General features: G+C 43.4%; 1 protein-coding gene across 4 annotated transcripts in view; it reads right to left on the bottom strand.

The window, feature by feature from the left end:
• The window catches only part of LOC144599678 (protein FAM184A-like), a 187,570-nt gene that overhangs the window by 58,803 nt on the left and 110,780 nt on the right, over positions 1 to 17,987 (bottom strand). For 3 of the 4 annotated variants that reach the window (XM_078410867.1, XM_078410885.1, XM_078410876.1), the window contains exons 2-3: positions 8,158 to 9,000; positions 2,016 to 2,151 (exon numbers count right to left, since the gene is read on the bottom strand). In XM_078410867.1, coding sequence (XP_078266993.1) covers positions 2,016 to 2,151; positions 8,158 to 9,000 — 979 coding nt within the window. The remainder of the gene's footprint in view (positions 1 to 2,015; positions 2,152 to 8,157; positions 9,001 to 17,987) is intronic. The other variant, XM_078410895.1, reaches the window with a different exon arrangement.

Genomic DNA, 17,987 nt, shown 5'->3' with positions numbered 1-17,987 from the left:
TTCTGCACAGCTATGATAGTCACACTATTTAAAACTGAGTGGAATTCACAAATTAGATTAAGGGATATCTGTCCGAAATGATTACTGCCCAATGACAAATGTGGATTTGTTTCACTTGGCTGAACAATTTGTAGAAATGGATTTGGCAAACTTTAATATTTATTTTCACACAACTCATCTCAGGAATTTGAGCCTGAAGCAATGAATTCTGCAGCCACCTCAGGTCAGGGATAAAAAAATTAAAATCCCACTCTTGTAAGCTTTGCCATTCAAACAGGGTGGTTAGACCTTGACTCAATTCTCTCTCATGAGATCCTAGGAAAATTTCATTTTATTTATTTATTCATCTATTTATTTATTTGTTTATTTATCTGTTTATTTATCTATTTATTTATTTATCTATCTGTCTATTTATTTATTTATTTATTTATTTATCTATTCATTTATTTATTTATCTGTTTATTTATTTATCTATCTATTTATTTACCTATTTATCTATCTATTTATTTATTTATCCATTTGTTCATTTATTTATCTATTTATCTATTCATCTATCTATTTATCTATGTATTTATTTATTTATTCATCCATTTATTTATTTATTTGTTTATTCGTCCATTTATTTATCTGTTTATCTATTTATATATCTATTTATCTATCTATTTACTTATTTATTTATCTATTTATTTATCATTTATTTATTTATCTGTCTGTCTATCTATTTATTATTTATTTATTTATTTATCTATTTATTTACCCGTACATTAATTGATTAATTAATTAATTAACCTGTTTATCTATTTAGTTATTTATCTGCCCGTCTGTCTATTTATTTATTTATTTATTTAGATTATTTGTCATTCCACTCCTTACAGATCATGGAATGCATGGGACGAAACAGAATGCTTCGGGGACCATAGTGCGATACAAATGCCAAACATAGACAGGGGCAGTATAATACGATACAGTACAATACAATTAGACAGTGCAATACAATACAATATATATAGACAGGGGATGAAAGCATGTAAATGGTAAACGGAAAAACGGTAAAAGGTAAAGCATAAAAAATGGTATCAGAATGATGATATGGGGAATCCTGCACCCAACCAGGAAGCTTAAAACTGTACGTCAACCTTAAGTCAGGACATATATGTCTAGAAATTTGGACCCAGCTGCGCTTGTGGTTTTGTGTGTAAATCAAGTATCGTAATCTTTTTATGCCTGTTTCAGTGTCGGCACCCATGTCCTGTTGATGAGCTACCCACTGGGTAACTGCAGCAGGCACTTCCTGTCACAATTCCCCCCCGCCCATGGATCTTTAGTCCGCCATGTTTTGCATGTATCATCAACACGCACTTTGTATTTTGATTACTTACTGCCAAAAATTAGATTAAGAGTTTGTGATTTGCAACCTTCAAAGATAACTAGCAATAACATGGGGAGTACATCACGTGAGAGAATTTAAGTGACAGGCAGGTTACCATTTTATAAGTTTAAAAAAAGTCCCTGTGATTTTTATTAAAGAGTGGCACAGCGGTAGAGATCCTGGTGACAGGTGCTATCTGTGCTGAGTTTGTACATTCTCCCTGTGACCATGTTAGTTTTCTTTGGGTGCTCTGGTTACCTCCCACATTCCAAGATGTGCAAGTTTGTAGTTTAATTGGCTTCTGTAAATTGCCCCTAATGTGTCGGACATAGAAGTAGTGTACAGGTGATCGATGATCAGCCTGGATGTAGTGGGCCAAAGAGCCTCTTCAAGGACACATCCAAGTTTCCATATTGATCCCTCAGGGTAAGTCTTATAGAAAACATATACTATTTTTCACACATTTTTTCCATTCAACCAAATAATATGGGGATACGGTGAAGCATCACAGGCAGCAATTCAATGTGGGAGCTGATGGCTAAAAGAGGGTCTTTCAGTGGACAAAACAAAATGGATTTAATATCTTGTTCTTGCAATCTGCTCACACAGCCTTCTTCTCGACAGGTGGTGGACAAAGTCACCCTACCTGTTTTATGCAGTATTTCAGCTTCCTTTTCTAACAATCTCTCCCTCAAAAGCTGAACTTCATCTTCCATCTTTCGTAGTTTCTCATCTGATGCTGCCAATTGATTATCTGCCTTTTGAAGTCGGTTTTCAAAATCCTAAAATGAGTATTAAAAATATATGATGATTATGTGTTTAAATATAATGCAAAAAAGACAGAGTGCTCAAGGTCAGGCAGCATCTATGGTGGGAGTTAAGAGACAACGCTTCTGGTCTGGACCTTTCTTCAGGCAGGTAGAGTAGGGGGGAGGAGTGTGATATCAATTTACATATCTAGCAAAATCTGTATTAGGATTGAGTTAACTAGTAACCCTACCATCTAATAAATGCTTTTTTGTTTAAATATGGCTGAGTCAATATTTAAACACCTTAAGGTTACATTTTAGGTTCACCTTTAGTTTACGACGATGAATAAGATAAGGTTAAGCTTTGGTATTTATTTTTGCAGAACGAAATTCCACTGGACTCCCCCATTATGAGTAATGGGGGAGTTGACTTCAATGTTGATTAACCATTTAAAAAATTATCTGGATAATGGTCTGGGTCCAATGCAGTGGGGGTTAAAGTCGAGGCAGCAGATCATGCCGAAAGAGTGGACAATGAGTGTACTTTGGGGCAGGTTACATAAATCGTTGCCTTGAACACAGCACAGCAAAGAAAATATACACCGGATCCTAAACAGCGTCATAACAGAGTCCAAATAAATTTCTGTGTATCTACATAGGTTCTTCTTGAAATAAAACCAGAACATTCTGGAAACACTGAGCATTATCTGTGGAAAGGGAGGTATAGTTAATTTTTTCAGATGAAAACCGTTCATTAGAACTGCGAAAGTGTGAGCATTAAGTTTTAGAGAGGGTGAGGCATAGATGGATGGAACAAAGGAAATACCTTGATAGGAGGAGACCAAGGTTGCTGATGTAATTCTAATGTTTACGGAATTTTCTCATTACTGAAGGCAGTGAGCATTTGTGTGAGTGAGAGAGAGTGAAAACAAAGAAAGAGACATGAAAGGCTGTGAAATACAGGTTGGAGCTATTACTGAACCTGAAATGAAAAGATTGTTGGAACTGGCCAGCAAATCGGGCAGTGTCTGTACAGAGAAAAGAAATATTCCAGATCACAGTTGACCAATCCTGTTACAGTTCAGTTCAGTTTATTGTCATGTGTACTGAGGTACAGTGAAAAGCTTTTGTTGCGTGCTAACCAGTCAGCAGAAAGATAATATATGATTACAACGATCCATTTACAGTGTATTTAAGAGTGTGAAGCAATTGTAATATGAGTTTGGTGATCTGCTTCTGTGGCTAGCACACAAATAGTCGCCTGGGTTGGCCAACACCTTGAGAAAGACTGACAAACTGAGAAAGCAAGTTAACTGAAGTTGTTGAATTGCAATGTGCCCAGAGAGGATGTGAGATGTTATTCCTCAAGGTTACCTTGGGCCTTGTTGGAACAGTGAAGAAGGACACAGCTAGATAAGTCACAGTGGGGAAAGGGCTGGACAACGAAAATGACGGGCTACAGGTACTCTACAAAGGGTAAGTCAATCTGAGGAAGGGTCTCAACCCGAAAAGTCACCTATTCCTTTTCTCCAGAGATGCTGCCTGACCCGCTGAGATACACCAGCTTTTTGTGTCTATCTTGTCAATCTGTGTTTAGTTTCTCCATCGTAGAGGAGATCACATTATGCAATACCATAAACTGGAAGCAAAGCAATTGAATTGCTGCTTCACCTGGAAGAATCGTTTAGTATGCTGGATAGGTTGGGGGTGTGGAGACGGGTTAGAACGAGGTAAAAGAACAGCTATTACAAGTACTGTGGTGCTTGGAAAAGTGTTGTGTGAGGGGAGGTGGTGGGTGGAGATGAAGGAGCAGATGAGGGCATGATCTTTTCATGGAGATTCCTTCACCGGGCGAATTGCTCTTCTTTCTCAACTTAGCATTCTAAAATCAAAATTTTATTTCAGATTTCCAACACTTAAAGGTTTTTGATTATCAATCAAAATGTCTTCAATTATTTTTACAAGGATGATATTCACTGCTGATTTTCCTCTTTGCTACCCCCTTTGCCATTTAATGAGTCACTTTATTACCTTTCAAGATCAGAAAACAAATTTGTATAATTGTCCCTCTTTATTTACCGAAGAACACGGGAGTTCGGAGCACATGCACCCACACCAACCTGCTGTGGCATTTAATAAGACCAGGGCTGATCTGATCACAATTCAGCTCCACATTCCTGACTCTTGAGCCTCAGAGGAAAACATTCACATCTACTCATTCTAAAGTGGATAACCCCTTATTTTTAGACAGTGACCCCCAGTTTTGGGTTCTCCGCAATGAACAACTTCTTATCCACCCTGTTAAGACCTCTCAAGAATTACAGCTACAGATTACAGGCCCTCCATGAGTTATGAACATCCGACTTTGAGTGAAAGAGTCAAACAGCATGGAAACAGGCCCTTTGGCCCAACTGTCCATGCCAACCAATATGCCTCATCTACGCTAGTCCTATTTGCTCACGTTTCGCCCATATCCTTCTAAACCTTTCCTATCCATGTACCTGTCCAAGTGTTTTTAAAATGCTGTTATAGCATCTGCCACAACTACCTCTTCTGGCAGCTCATTCCACATACCCACCATCCTCTGAGTGCAAAAGTTGCCCCTCTGGTTTGTACTAAATCTTGCCTCTCCCTCCTCAAACCTATGTCATCTTGTTTGTGCTTCTCCCACACTGGGTAAAGGACTCTGTAAATTCACCATACCTATTGCCCTCATGATTCTATACACCTCTGTAAGATCACTCATCAGCCTCCTGTCCTCCAAGAAATAAAGCCCAAGCCTGCCCAACCTCTCCCTACAGCTCAGCCCCTCAAGTCTTGGCAACATCCTTGTAAATCTCTGAGCTCTTTCCAGCTTAACATCCTTTATATAGTAATGTGACTAAAACTGAACACAGTACTCCAAGTGTGGCTTCACCAAAATCTTGCACAACTGTAACATAATCTTGCACAACTGTCCCAACTTCTATACCCAATACCCTGACTGAAGGTCAATGTGCCAAAAGCTTTCTTGACCACCTTATCTATCTGTGACCCCACTTTCAGGAAACTATGTATTTGTACTCCAAGATTCCTCTGCTCTAAGAAAGGAACTCACTCATACCCCAGGGATGGCCAGATTAAATAATGCTGCTGTTTACTAAACTGGATCTATTATTGGTGTAACAGCATTGGTGAGATGACAATTCACAGTCCAATTTGAGTCTCTGAATGGCTCGTGTGTCCAATGCAAGACAAAGTAAGGATTTATAGAAACTGAGAAGTTCCCAGGTTCAATCACTGGTCTACGATGAAGTGTTGGACTTTAATTTGGATAGCAGTAGAAATATTGCATTCTACAATGCTGATAAATGAGCAGATGCCTGTCATGGTTTCCACTCCCAATCTTGACTTGATCCAGGGATATTTCTAGAAAATGCTACTCTGTGAACATCAGGTTGTAAACACACACCTTATCTGACTCGTATTCAGAATGCCAAGTAAAGCTCAGCATTAAGGAATGGTCAGGGGAAACATTTCATTGCAATGGATAGAAGACACCAAGAAGTGCCACCAATGGAATATTTCTTCAGATCGTGGAACTGAAATTATTAAAAAAGGCAAAGATAATATATTCACTGAATTCTAATATAATACAAAAGGCACATCAACTTGTAGTAATGTAGTAACCCCATAGGCTAGGGGAAAGTCCCAATCGTCCAACTGACATTGTGGACATTGGACTATAATGCCAAAAATGCTGAAAAATGTATTTTGTAGCTTATTATGTTATCTATTGGGTACTGTGTTTACAAAAGACAGCTTATGGTGCTGATGCTATAAGTAAGCATTTCATTATTCTATTTTGGGGCACTTGACTCTCTTCTCTTGAACTATATTCTGCATATTCTTCTCTTTGCTCCACCTGTTGTACTTGTGTTTAGCTTAATTGTATTCATGTAGAGTATTGTCTCTGATAATTGAAGGGCATGTAAACAAAAATCTTTTCACTTTGTCTCTGTGCACTTGATGATAATAAACCAATACCAATAATGTGGTTGTTTTTTCAAAATATAACACTAAAACCTGAATATTTGCTCAGATCAGGGAAAAATATGTTGTCCGCTTGAGGGTCAGTGAGCAGCTGAAGCCATTAAAAATGAGGAATATGTTTGTGTGCAGATAAAAGGTTTTTGGGAGGGAACTTCAAAGAGTATGGTTGAGGATCCTGTTGCTAATATTAGTTTGAGGGCAAGGCAGAGGGTTGGGAATTGGGGAAGCTGTGGGAAGAGTGCGGCTGTAAATATGCCTGTCTCGAAACTGGATTTCACCCTCTTTTTGGTACACTAAACTCACATTATATTTAATAACAAGGAAACGTCAATGCTAGTTTACAAACAAAAAGACATAAAGTGCTGGAGTAACTCAGCGGGTCAGGCAGTACCTCTGGAGAACATGGACAGGTAGCGTTATTGGTCGGGGCCCTTCTTCAGAGCACTCCAGGGACGCTGCCTGAACTTCTGAGTTACTCCAGCACTTTGTGCCTTTTTTTTGCTATATTTAACATTAACACACGATTGAATCCAATATAAAATGTATTGATGATCTGTTCAAAACAGTGCCCAGAATTGTGTTTAAAGGGGGTCAATGCTGTTCCCATAGAACATCATAGGGATGCAGAAGCATGAAAGCACCCAACTGCTGCAATTTTGCTGAACAAAAAGGACTCAGATTCGGGCAAAAGACAACAAAGGCTCCAGTGGGTGGAGGAAAACACATGGGATTCGTTGATCCCTGGATGGGTGCTCCCTACATATTTGTCTGCCCTGGTTGTTCCTCACACTGTCAAAGACTCCATCTTACTGAAAAGAGCAGAGTGATTAAGGGGCAGGGAGGCAGCATGTGGTTCCAATATAAATTGTATAAAAAGGATGAGAACAATGAAGCAAGACCAGTTATGTAGTTTTCATTATCCTGACCACTGACGCTGATCTCCACAGGCCCTGTGTGCAACACATCAGTGTCACAGAGTTGTTCCTTTAATGGACCGCACACTGGGGATTTCACTGGGATGTGCTTTCAGACTTTTAAGTGAGATTTGAGAGGAAGAGTGAGTTGCACCCACCAGCTCCAGAATGAGGAATGTTTACGAGCAGCAGAAATGTCTCAGGGAAGTAGGGTTGCCAACTGTCCCATATTAGCCAGGACATCCTGTATTTTGGGCTAAATTGGTTTCTCCCATACAGGACCACCCTTGTCCTGCATTAGGCCCAGACAGTGTTGTAGGCTCGGACACTGTAGGCCCGGACAGTGTTAGCCCGGGGGCCGCCTAATGGAGGTTGTGTAGCAACCTGCCTCCTGGCCCGGGCGGCCGCCATTGGTGGAGCGGGAGCACGTGGCTGCTGGCTGGGTGAGGTCACATGGTGCGAGGAGTGGTGACGTCACCTTGTCCCTTATTTGGGAGTGAGAAAGTTGGCACCCCTACAGGGAAGGGACAACAAAGAGTGTGGTTGAAGATTCTGTTGCTATAACTGGTTTGAAGGCAAGGCAGAGGGTTGGGAAGAGGGGAAGCTGTGGGGTGAGGGAGGGGCATGAAGCGGCAAACTGGCTACAACCCTTTCATGTGTAATTTGTGTATGAAAGTTCTCCTTCTAATGGATCCAATCGCTCGAATACAAAAAGCCACAAAATAAACTTATAGCTACATGTCGAAGCTGCAACAACTGTGCAAGTAATCTCCAAAATACATCAAAATGTATTACTAGAACAAATTACAGCACAGGAACAGGCCCTTCGGCCTACAATGTACGTGCTGATCATGATGCCAATTTAAACTAATCTCCTCTGCCTGCCCATGATTCATATCATACCCTGCATTTCCTTGTGACTATTCAAAATCCTTTAAAATGCCACCATCGTACCTGCTTCCATCACCACCCCTGGCAGCACTTTACCCTCTGTGTAAAAAAAAAACCGCCCTGCAGTTGGCTGATAATCAATGATAATGCTGCTGGAGATTTTATACCAGAATAGTTTGATTCAAGGGTTATGCCTGCTCACCTTGACTTTGAACTCTGCAGTATTCAGCAGTTCCTGCAATTTCTGACACTGGGTTTTAGATGCGTGCATCATTTGGTCTTTGATTTCAACATCACTCTCCAGCCTCTTCAGTTTGAGCTGCAGGGCCACCTCCTGAGCTTGCAGGCTCCTCCTCTGTCCCGTCTGCCACTGTTTCAGTGTCTCCGTCACTGACTGCTGCAGAGCCTTTTTCAAAGTTTCCAGTTCCTTTTGATGCGAGACTTGCAGCTTGCTTACTTTTTTCTCAAACTCTACGGTCAGTCTTGTTTTCTCTGATTTCAGGACTTCCAGCTCCTGATTCAAGCACTGAATGTCCATTTTGTGCTTCTCTTCCAACTTGAACTTTTCATCAAAACAGCCCCTGAGCACATTGCATTTTTCCTGAAGGTTCTCTGACTCTTGGTTCACTTTCACAACCTCCGTTATTGCCAACTGCTTGTCCTGCTCGAGCCTGCGCTGGATTTCCATGAAGTGTTGCAGATTGCTCTCAAACTCCTTTTTAATGTTGAGCATCTCCCGTGACAGTGTCACTATTCTTTCTGCATGCTCTCTCTCCATGTTCTTCTCCCGCTCTGCTCCCTGCTGTTTGTAAACCTCAAACTGCGCCAAAACCTCATCCTTGGATTTCTTGTGCTTCTCCACGGTATCCTCGAGGGACTGAATTTGCTGCCGCCAATCCATCTCCTCCCCCATCTTGCTCTTATACTGTGAGATCTTACTCCGTGTCTCAGCCACGATGTGTTGGATCTCCTCCTGGTGAGATTCCTTAACAGCTTGCAGTGAAGCCTCATGTTCATCGCTTTTGGTATTTAGTGCATATATGACCTATATAAAAAAATAGAATAAAAACATTTAGTGGCTAAAAATAATGTGCTATCAGAGACCTGAAATAGGAAGAGTTAAAGTTTGAGGTGGCGGGGCAGTTGATTACCCAAGTCCTTTGCACAACGTAGTCATTCAAGGCGTGGAGGAGTGCAAGGAGTTACAATTGCTGATCCTGAGTGGAGCTGCAATAGGCTATGCCTTCTCTGCCAGTCAGAAAATATCTTCTTGAGCCACAGACCACAAGAAATGGCAACGGCGACAGGGTCTGACTACTCTCATCCATCAGCAGCCTGCAGAAAACATAGACCTGGAACCTTCAATTATTTGTCCATTAGGGTTGGAAAATTACAATCTGCAGACCGGCGATTTTGTAACTGGCACTGCCTGCAAGTTCTGATCCAAATCGAGTTACAATACAAAATCAGAATCAGTCTTAATATGGGATTTTTATTTGATGCAGGGGACTAACAAGTGATTATTTGAGGTACTCAAGGATGGTATGACTTTGGAAAAAGATTTCATTGCACAAATAAATGAAATGCAAAAGCAGGAATGGCCAGCGAAAGAGTGTGGGAGGTATGGCTCAGAAACATAAAGAGGGATTTTTTTCTGCATTTATTATTAATTTAGTTCCATGGCATTAAATTTTCAAGTCAAATAATTAATTCATATGTTTTGTTGACAGAAAAATAAAATGGTAACTTAACTGGTTACATCGGTGATAGCAAAGAACAGGGTTAAAAAAAAGAGAATGAAAGGAGAGAGACAGAGTGAAGACCACAGATTGACCAAGGACCAGACAATTTCTTCCTTCAATTAAATTTGACTCCTTTGAAAAATTGTAAATTGCAAGGCTTAAAAGCAAATAATGCTCCTTTGGTGCAAACAGGTAGGTGAGCAGAACAGTGGCATAGCACTAGGGCAGCTGCCTTACAGCGTCAGAGACCTGGGTTCGATCCTGACTATGGGTGCTGTCTGTTCAGAATTTCCACATTTTCACTGTGACCGCGTGGGTTTTCTGCAGGTGCTCTGGTTTGCCCCCCACATTACAAAAAAGTGCAGGTTGTAGGTTAATTGGTTTCTTACAGAGAAACAAAGAAAAATAGGTGCAGGTGTAGGCCATTCTGCTCTTCGAGCCAGCACCTCCATTCAATATGCTCATGACTGGTCATCTAAAATCAGTACCCCGTTCCTGCTTTTTCCCCATATCCCTTGATTCCTTTAGTCTTTAGAGTTTAATCTAACTCTCTTGCAAACATCCTGTGAATTGGCCTCCACTGCTTTCTGTGGCAGAGAATTCCACAGATTCACAACTCTCTGGGTGAAAAAGTATTTCCTCATCTCAGTCCTAAATGACCTATCCCTTATTCTTAAACTGTGACCCCTGGTTCTGTACTTAACATCAGGAACATTTTTTCCTGCATTTAGCCTGTCTAATCCTTTAAGAATTTTATATGTTTCTATAAGATCCCCTCTCATCCTAAATTCCAGTGAATACAAGCCAAGTCGACCCATTCTTTCATCATATGTCAGTCCCGCCATCCTGGGAATTAACCTGGTGAACCTATGCTGCACTCCCTCAATAGCAATAATTGAGCCTAGTGTGTAGGATAGTGCTAGAGTACGGATGATCATTGGTTAGTGCAGACTCAGTGTGCCGAAGGGCCTGTTTCCACACTGTACCTCTAAAAGTAAAGCTTACATGTAATAATCTGAAGAGGAAACAAAAATGACTGCATCAATGGGTAAAAAACTATGGTCTTGAAATCTGACTTACACTGCCGAAAAAACTGTCATTTACAATAGACAATAGACAATAGACAATAGGTGCAGGAGTAGGCCATTCAGCCCTTCGAGCCAGCACCGCCATTCAATGCGATCATGGCTGATCACTCTCAATCAGTACCCCGTTCCTGCCTTCTCCCCATACCCCCTCACTCCGCTATCCTTAAGAGCTCTATCCAGCTCTCTCTTGAAAGCATCCAACGAACTGGCCTCCACTGCCTTCTGAGGCAGAGAATTCCACACCTTCACCACCCTCTGACTGAAAAAGTTCTTCCTCATCTCCGTTCTAAATGGCCTACCCCTTATTCTCAAACTGTGGCCCCTTGTTCTGGACTCCCCCAACATTGGGAACATGTTATCTGCCTCTAATGTGTCCAATCCCCCAATTATCTTATATGTTTCAATAAGATCCCCCCTCATCCTTCTAAATTCCAGTGTATACAAGCCCAATCGCTCCAGCCTTTCAACATACGACAGTCCCGCCATTCCGGGAATTAACCTAGTGAACCTACGCTGCACGCCCTCCATAGCAAGAATATCCTTCCTCAAATTTGGAGACCAAAACTGCACACAGTACTCCAGGTGCGGTCTCACCAGGGCCCGGTACAACTGTAGAAGGACCTCTTTGCTCCTATACTCAACTCCTCTTGTTACGAAGGCCAACATTCCATTGGCTTTCTTCACTGCCTGCTGAACCTGCATGCTTCCTTTCATTGACTGATGCACTAGGACACCCAGATCTCGTTGAACTCCCCCTCCTCCTAACTTGACACCATTCAGATAATAATCTGCCTTTCTATTCTTACTTCCAAAGTGAATAACCTCACACTTACCTACATTAAACTGCATCTGCCATGTATCCGCCCACTCACACAACCTGTCCAAGTCACCCTGCAGCCTTATTGCATCTTCCTCACAATTCACACTACCCCCCAACTTAGTATCATCTGCAAATTTGCTAATGGTACTTTTAATCCCTTCGTCTAAGTCATTAATGTATATTGTAAATAGCTGGGGTCCCAGCACCGAACCTTGCGGTACCCCACTGGTCACTGCCTGCCATTCCGAAAGGGACCCATTTATCCCCACTCTGCTTTCTGTCTGTCAACCAATTTTCTATCCATGTCAGTACCCTACCCCCAATACCATGTGCCCTAATTTTGCCCACTAATCTCCTATGTGGGACCTTGTCGAAGGCTTTCTGAAAGTCGAGGTACACCACATCCACTGACTCTCCCTTGTCAATTTTCCTAGTTACATCCTCAAAAAATTCCAGTAGATTTGTCAAGCATGATTTCCCCTTCGTAAATCCATGCTGACTCGGAATGATCCCGTTACTGCTATCCAAATGCTCAGCAATTTCGTCTTTTATAATTGACTCCAGCATCTTCCCCACCACTGATGTCAGACTAACTGGTCTATAATTACCCGTTTTCTCTCTCCCTCCTTTCTTAAAAAGTGGGATAACATTTGCTATCCTCCAATCCACAGGAACTGATCCTGAATCTATAGAACATTGAAAAATGATCTCCAATGCTTCCACTATTTCTAGAGCCACCTCCTTAAGTACTCTGGGATGCAGACCATCAGGCCCTGGGGATTTATCAGCCTTCAGTCCCATCAGTCTACCCAAAACCATTTCCTGCCTAATGTGGATTTCCTTCAGTTCCTCCATCACCCTAGGTTCTCCGGCCCCTAGAACATTTGGGAGATTGTGTGTATCTTCCTCAGTGAAGACAGATCCAAAGTAACGGTTTAACTCGTCTGCCATTTCTTTGTTCCCCATAATAAATTCCCCTGCTTCTGTCTTCAAGGGACCCACATTTGCCTTGACTATTTTTTTCCTCTTCACGTACCTAAAAAAACTTTTGCTATCCTCCTTTATATTATTGGCTAGTTTACCCTCGTACCTCATCTTTTCTCCCCGTATTGCCTTTTTAGTTAACTTTTGTTGCTCTTTAAAAGAGTCCCAATCCTCTGTCTTCCCACTCTTCTTTGCTATGTTATACTTCCTCTCCTTAATTTTTATGCTGTCCCTGACTTCCCTCGTCAGCCACAGGTGTCTCTTACTCCCCTTAGAGTCTTTCCACCTCTTTGGAATAAATTGATCCTGCAACCTCTGCATTATTCCCAGGAATACCTGCCATTGCTGTTCTACCGTCTTCCCTGCTAGGGCCTCCTTCCAATCAATTTTGGCCAGCTCCTGCCTCATGCCTCTGTAATCCCCTTTGCTATACTGTAATACCGACACTTCCGATTTTCCCTTCTGCCTTTCCATTTGCAGAGTAAAACTTATCATGTTGTGATCACTGCCTCCTAATGGCTCTTTTACCTCTAGTCCCCTTATCAGATCAGGATCATTACACAACACTAAATCCAGAATTGCCTTCTCCCTGGTAGGCTCCAGTACAAGCTGTTCTAAGAATCCATCTCGAAGGCACTCTACAAACTCTCTTTCCTGGGGTCCATTTCCAACCTGATTTTCCCAGTCTACCTGCATGTTGAAATCTCCCATAACCACCGTAGCATTACATTTTTGACACGCCAATTTTATCTCCTGATTCAACTTGCACCCTATGTCGAGGCTACTGTTTGGGGGCCTATAGATAACTCCCATTAGGGTCTTTTTACCCTTACAATTTCTCATTTCTATCCATACTGATTCAACATCTCCTGATTCTATGTCACCCCTTGCAAGGGAATGAATATCATTCCTTACCATCAGAGCAACCCCACCCCCTCTGCCCACCTGTCTGTCTTTTCTATACGTTGTGTACCCCTGAATATTCAGTTCCCAGCCCTGGTCCTCTTGTAGCCATGTCTCAGTGATCCCTACAACATCATACTTGCCCATGACTAACTGAGCCTCAAGCTCATCCACTTTATTTTTTATACTACGCGCATTTAAGTACAACACTTTAACTTCTGTATTTACCTCCTCTCTCACATCGTTCACAATTGGCCCTGCCCTTAATTTCTTTTCCGCTCTAGAACTTCTGTTCCCATTCTTCCGAGAGTCTTTTGCAATATCTCCTGTATTCCCTTTGACCTCATCTTCATATTCACAATTTGTTAACCCCTCCCCCCCACTACTTAGTTTAAAGCCACAGGTGTCACACTAGCAAACCTGCCTGCCAGAATGTTTGTCCCCCTGTTGTTAAGATGCAACCCGTCCCTTTTGTACAAGTCACCCCTAGCCCAGAAGAGATCCCAGTGGTCCAGAAATCTAAATCCCTGCTCTCTGCACCAGCCCCTCAGCCATAAATTCATACCCTCTATCTCTCTGTTCCTGGCCTCACCAGCACGAGGTACCGGTAGCAGTCCAGAGATAACCACCTTCGACGTCCTACTTCTCAGCGCTTTTCCCAACTCTCTAAACTCCCGCTGTAGCACCTCCTTCCTCTTCCGCCCGACGTCATTCGTGCCCACGTGCACAACGACTTCAGGTTGATCGCCTTCCCTCACTAGGATTTTCTGAAGCCGGTCCGTGATGTGTTGAACCCTGGCACCAGGGAGGCAACAGACCATCCTCAAGTCCCTCCTGCTGCCACAGAATCTTCTGTCCGTCCCTCGGACTATGGAGTCACCGACCACTACGGCTCTTCCAGACTTCGGTCTCCCCTGTCGAGTATCCTTGCCAACAGGTCCGCCACTCGGACTGGAAACGTCTTCTGCCCCGACAGTTCCCAAGAGGGTATACCTATTTGCAATAGGCACAGCCACTGGGGTCTCCTGTAGTCCACGTCCACTCCCCCCGGAAACAGTCTCCCACCTTCGCTCGACCTGGACCCTTGGCGTGACAGCCTCACAATAGGTCCTGTCGAGGAAACTCTCGCATTCTCGGATGGCCCTGAGGTCATCCAACTGCCTCTGCAACTCCACCACATGTCCCTTCAGGAGCTGCACCTGGACACAGTTCTTGCAGGTGTAGCTCCCAGAAGCTCCAGCGACGTCCCTGTCTTCCCACATCCTGCAGGAAACACACCGCACCAACTTTTCCGCCATCACCTTGTGCCTATAACCAGCTCTGGCTTAAAACAATGGTATCCTCCTCACCTCAGCCTCCTTGCCGAAGTCTCGCAGCCAAAGACTCGCACTTCCCTCACTGGGCACTTCCCTCACTGGGCACTTCCCTCACTGGGCACTTCCCTCACTGGGCACTTCCCTCACTGGGCACTTCCCTCACTGGGCACTTCCCTCACTGGGCACTTCCCTCACTGGGCACTTCCCTCACTGGGCACTTCCCTCACTGGGCACTTCCCTCACTGGGCACTTCCCTCACTGGGCACTTCCCTCACTGGGCTGCACCCTTTTGCAAGTATTGCTTATATTACCAATTAAATTGCCTGATTGTCCAATTTACCTGACTTCTCACTTAAACTAGCACTTACTTTAATGCTCAGCCAACGGGCGTCCTTGCTCTGCTCCCGGACTTTTGAAATTGACTACTAGCTTCCTTTTGGCACTCTTTTTAAACTGCCTGCTCAACTGTGATTGGCACTTACTTTAGTGCTCAGCCAACGGGCGTCCTTGCTCTGCTCCCGGACTTTTGAAATTGACTACTAGCTTCCTTTTGGCGCTCTTTTTAAACTGCCTGCTCAACTGTGATTGGCTCTTACTTTAGTGCTCAGCCAACGGGCGTCCTTGCTCTGCTCCCGGACTTTTGAAATTGACTACTAGCTTCCTTTTGGCGCTCTTTTTAAACTGCCTGCTCAACTGTGATTGGCACTTACTTTAGTGCTCAGCCAACGGGCGTCCTTGCTCTGCTCCCGGACTTTTGAAATTGACTACTAGCTTCCTTTTGGCGCTCTTTTTAAACTGCCTGCTCAACTGTGATTGGCACTTACTTTAGTGCTCAGCCAACGGGCGTCCTTGCTCTGCTCCCGGACTTTTGAAATTGACTACTAGCTTCCTTTTGGCGCTCTTTTTAAACTGCCTGCTCAACTGTGATTGGCTCTTACTTTAGTGCTCAGCCAACGGGCGTCCTTGCTCTGCTCCCGGACTTTTGAAATTGACTACTAGCTTCCTTTTGGCGCTCTTTTTAAACTGCCTGCTCAACTGTGATTGGCTCTTACTTTAGTGCTCAGCCAACGGGCGTCCTTGCTCTGCTCCCGGACTTTTGAAATTGACTACTAGCTTCCTTTTGGCGCTCTTTTTAAACTGCCTGCTCAACTGTGATTGGCACTTACTTTAGTGCTCAGCCAACGGGCGTCCTTGCTCTGCTCCCGGACTTTTGAAATTGACTACTAGCTTCCTTTTGGCGCTCTTTTTAAACTGCCTGCTCAACTGTGATTGGCTCTTACTTTAGTGCTCAGCCAACGGGCGTCCTTGCTCTGCTCCCGGACTTTTGAAATTGACTACTAGCTTCCTTTTGGCGCTCTTTTTAAACTGCCTGCTCAACTGTGATTGGCACTTACTTTAGTGCTCAGCCAACGGGCGTCCTTGCTCTGCTCCCGGACTTTTGAAATTGACTACTAGCTTCCTTTTGGCGCTCTTTTTAAACTGCCTGCTCAACTGTGATTGGCTCTTACTTTAGTGCTCAGCCAACGGGCGTCCTTGCTCTGCTCCCGGACTTTTGATTAGTGGATGAAAAATACATGGTTGCATTGATCAATGTTGTTCACATTCCTGGGTGAGTTAATATGATATTTCAGGTTGGGACCCAACATCATTGTCTGTGAAAACCTGCTATTTTAGGCCCTGCAGACTGCAAATGACACAAAAGTGGGTGGTATTGTAGATAGTGAAGCAGATTGTCAAAAACTGCAGAATCATCTTGATTGGTTGGTCATGTGGGCTGAGGAATGGTTGATGGAATTCAATACAGAGATATGTGAGGTGTTGCATTTTGGGTCTAACATGGGCATGACCTACACAGTGAATGGTAGGCCTCTGGGGATTGTTGCAGAACAGAGGGATCAGCACAGGTACAAACAGTGCATTCAGAAAGTATTCAGACCCCTTCACTTTTTCCACATTTTGCTACGTTACAGCCTTTTTTTTATCATCAATCTACACATAATAAAAAAGCGAAAACAGGTGTTTAGAAATTTTTGCAAAGTAATTGAAAAGAAATAACTGAAATATCACATTTACATAATTATTCAGACCCTTTACTCAGTACCTTGTTGAGGCACCTTTGGCAGCGATTACAGCCTCAGGTCTTCTTGGGTATGACGCTACAAGCTTGGCACACCTGTATTTGGGTAATTTCTCCCATTCTTCTCTGTAGATCCTCTCAAGCTCTGTCAGGTTGGGGAGCGTCGATGCACAGCTATTTTCAGGTCCCTCCAGGGATGCTTGATCGGGTTCAAGTCCGGGCTCTGGCTGGGCCACTCAAGGACATTCACAGACTTGTCACGAAGCCACTCCTGCGTTGTCTTGGCTGTGTGCTTAGGGTCATTGTCCTGTTGGAAGGTGAACCTCTGCCCCAGTCTGAGGTCCAGAACGCTCTGGAGCAGGTTTTCATCAAGGATCTCTCTGTATTTTGCTCCATTCATCTTTCACTCGATCTTGACTAGTCTCACAGTTCCTGCCGCTGAAGAACATCCCCACAGCATGATGCTGCCACCACCATGCTTCATTGTAGGTATGGTATTGGCCAGGTGATGAGTGGTGCCACTTGGCATTCAGGCCAAAGAGTTCAATCTTGGTTTCATCAGACCTGGGAATCTTGTTTCTCATGGTCTGAGAGTCCTTGAGGTGTCTTTTGGCAAACTCCAAACAGGCTGTCCTGTGCCTTTTCTGAGGAGTGGCTTCCGTCTGGCCACTCTTCCATAAAGGCCTGATTGGTGGAGTGCTGCAGATATAGTTGTCCTTCTGGAAGGTTCTCCCATCTTCACAGAGAAACTCTGGAGCTCTGTCAGAGCCTCCCTTGGTCATTTCCCTGACCAAGGCCCTTCTCCCCCGATTGCTCAGTTTGGCCGGGCGGCCAGCTCTATGAAGAGTCCTGGTGGTTCTTCCTTTTAAGAATGATAGAGGCCACTGTGCTCTTTGGGACCTGCAATGCTGCAGAAATTGTTTTATACCCTTTCCCAGATCTGTGTCTCGACACAATCCTATCTCAAAGGTCTACAGACAATTCCTTCGTCTTCATGGCTTGGTTTTTGCTCTGACATGCCCCATCAACTGTGGGATCTTTATTAGATAGGTGAGTGCCTTTCCAAATCATGTTCGATTAATATAATTTATCACTGGTGGAC

This window comes from Rhinoraja longicauda, chromosome 1 (genome assembly GCF_053455715.1).
Source record: "Rhinoraja longicauda isolate Sanriku21f chromosome 1, sRhiLon1.1, whole genome shotgun sequence".
Lineage (NCBI taxonomy): Eukaryota > Metazoa > Chordata > Chondrichthyes > Rajiformes > Arhynchobatidae > Rhinoraja > Rhinoraja longicauda.
This window is presented reverse-complemented; position numbering and strand designations above follow the sequence as displayed.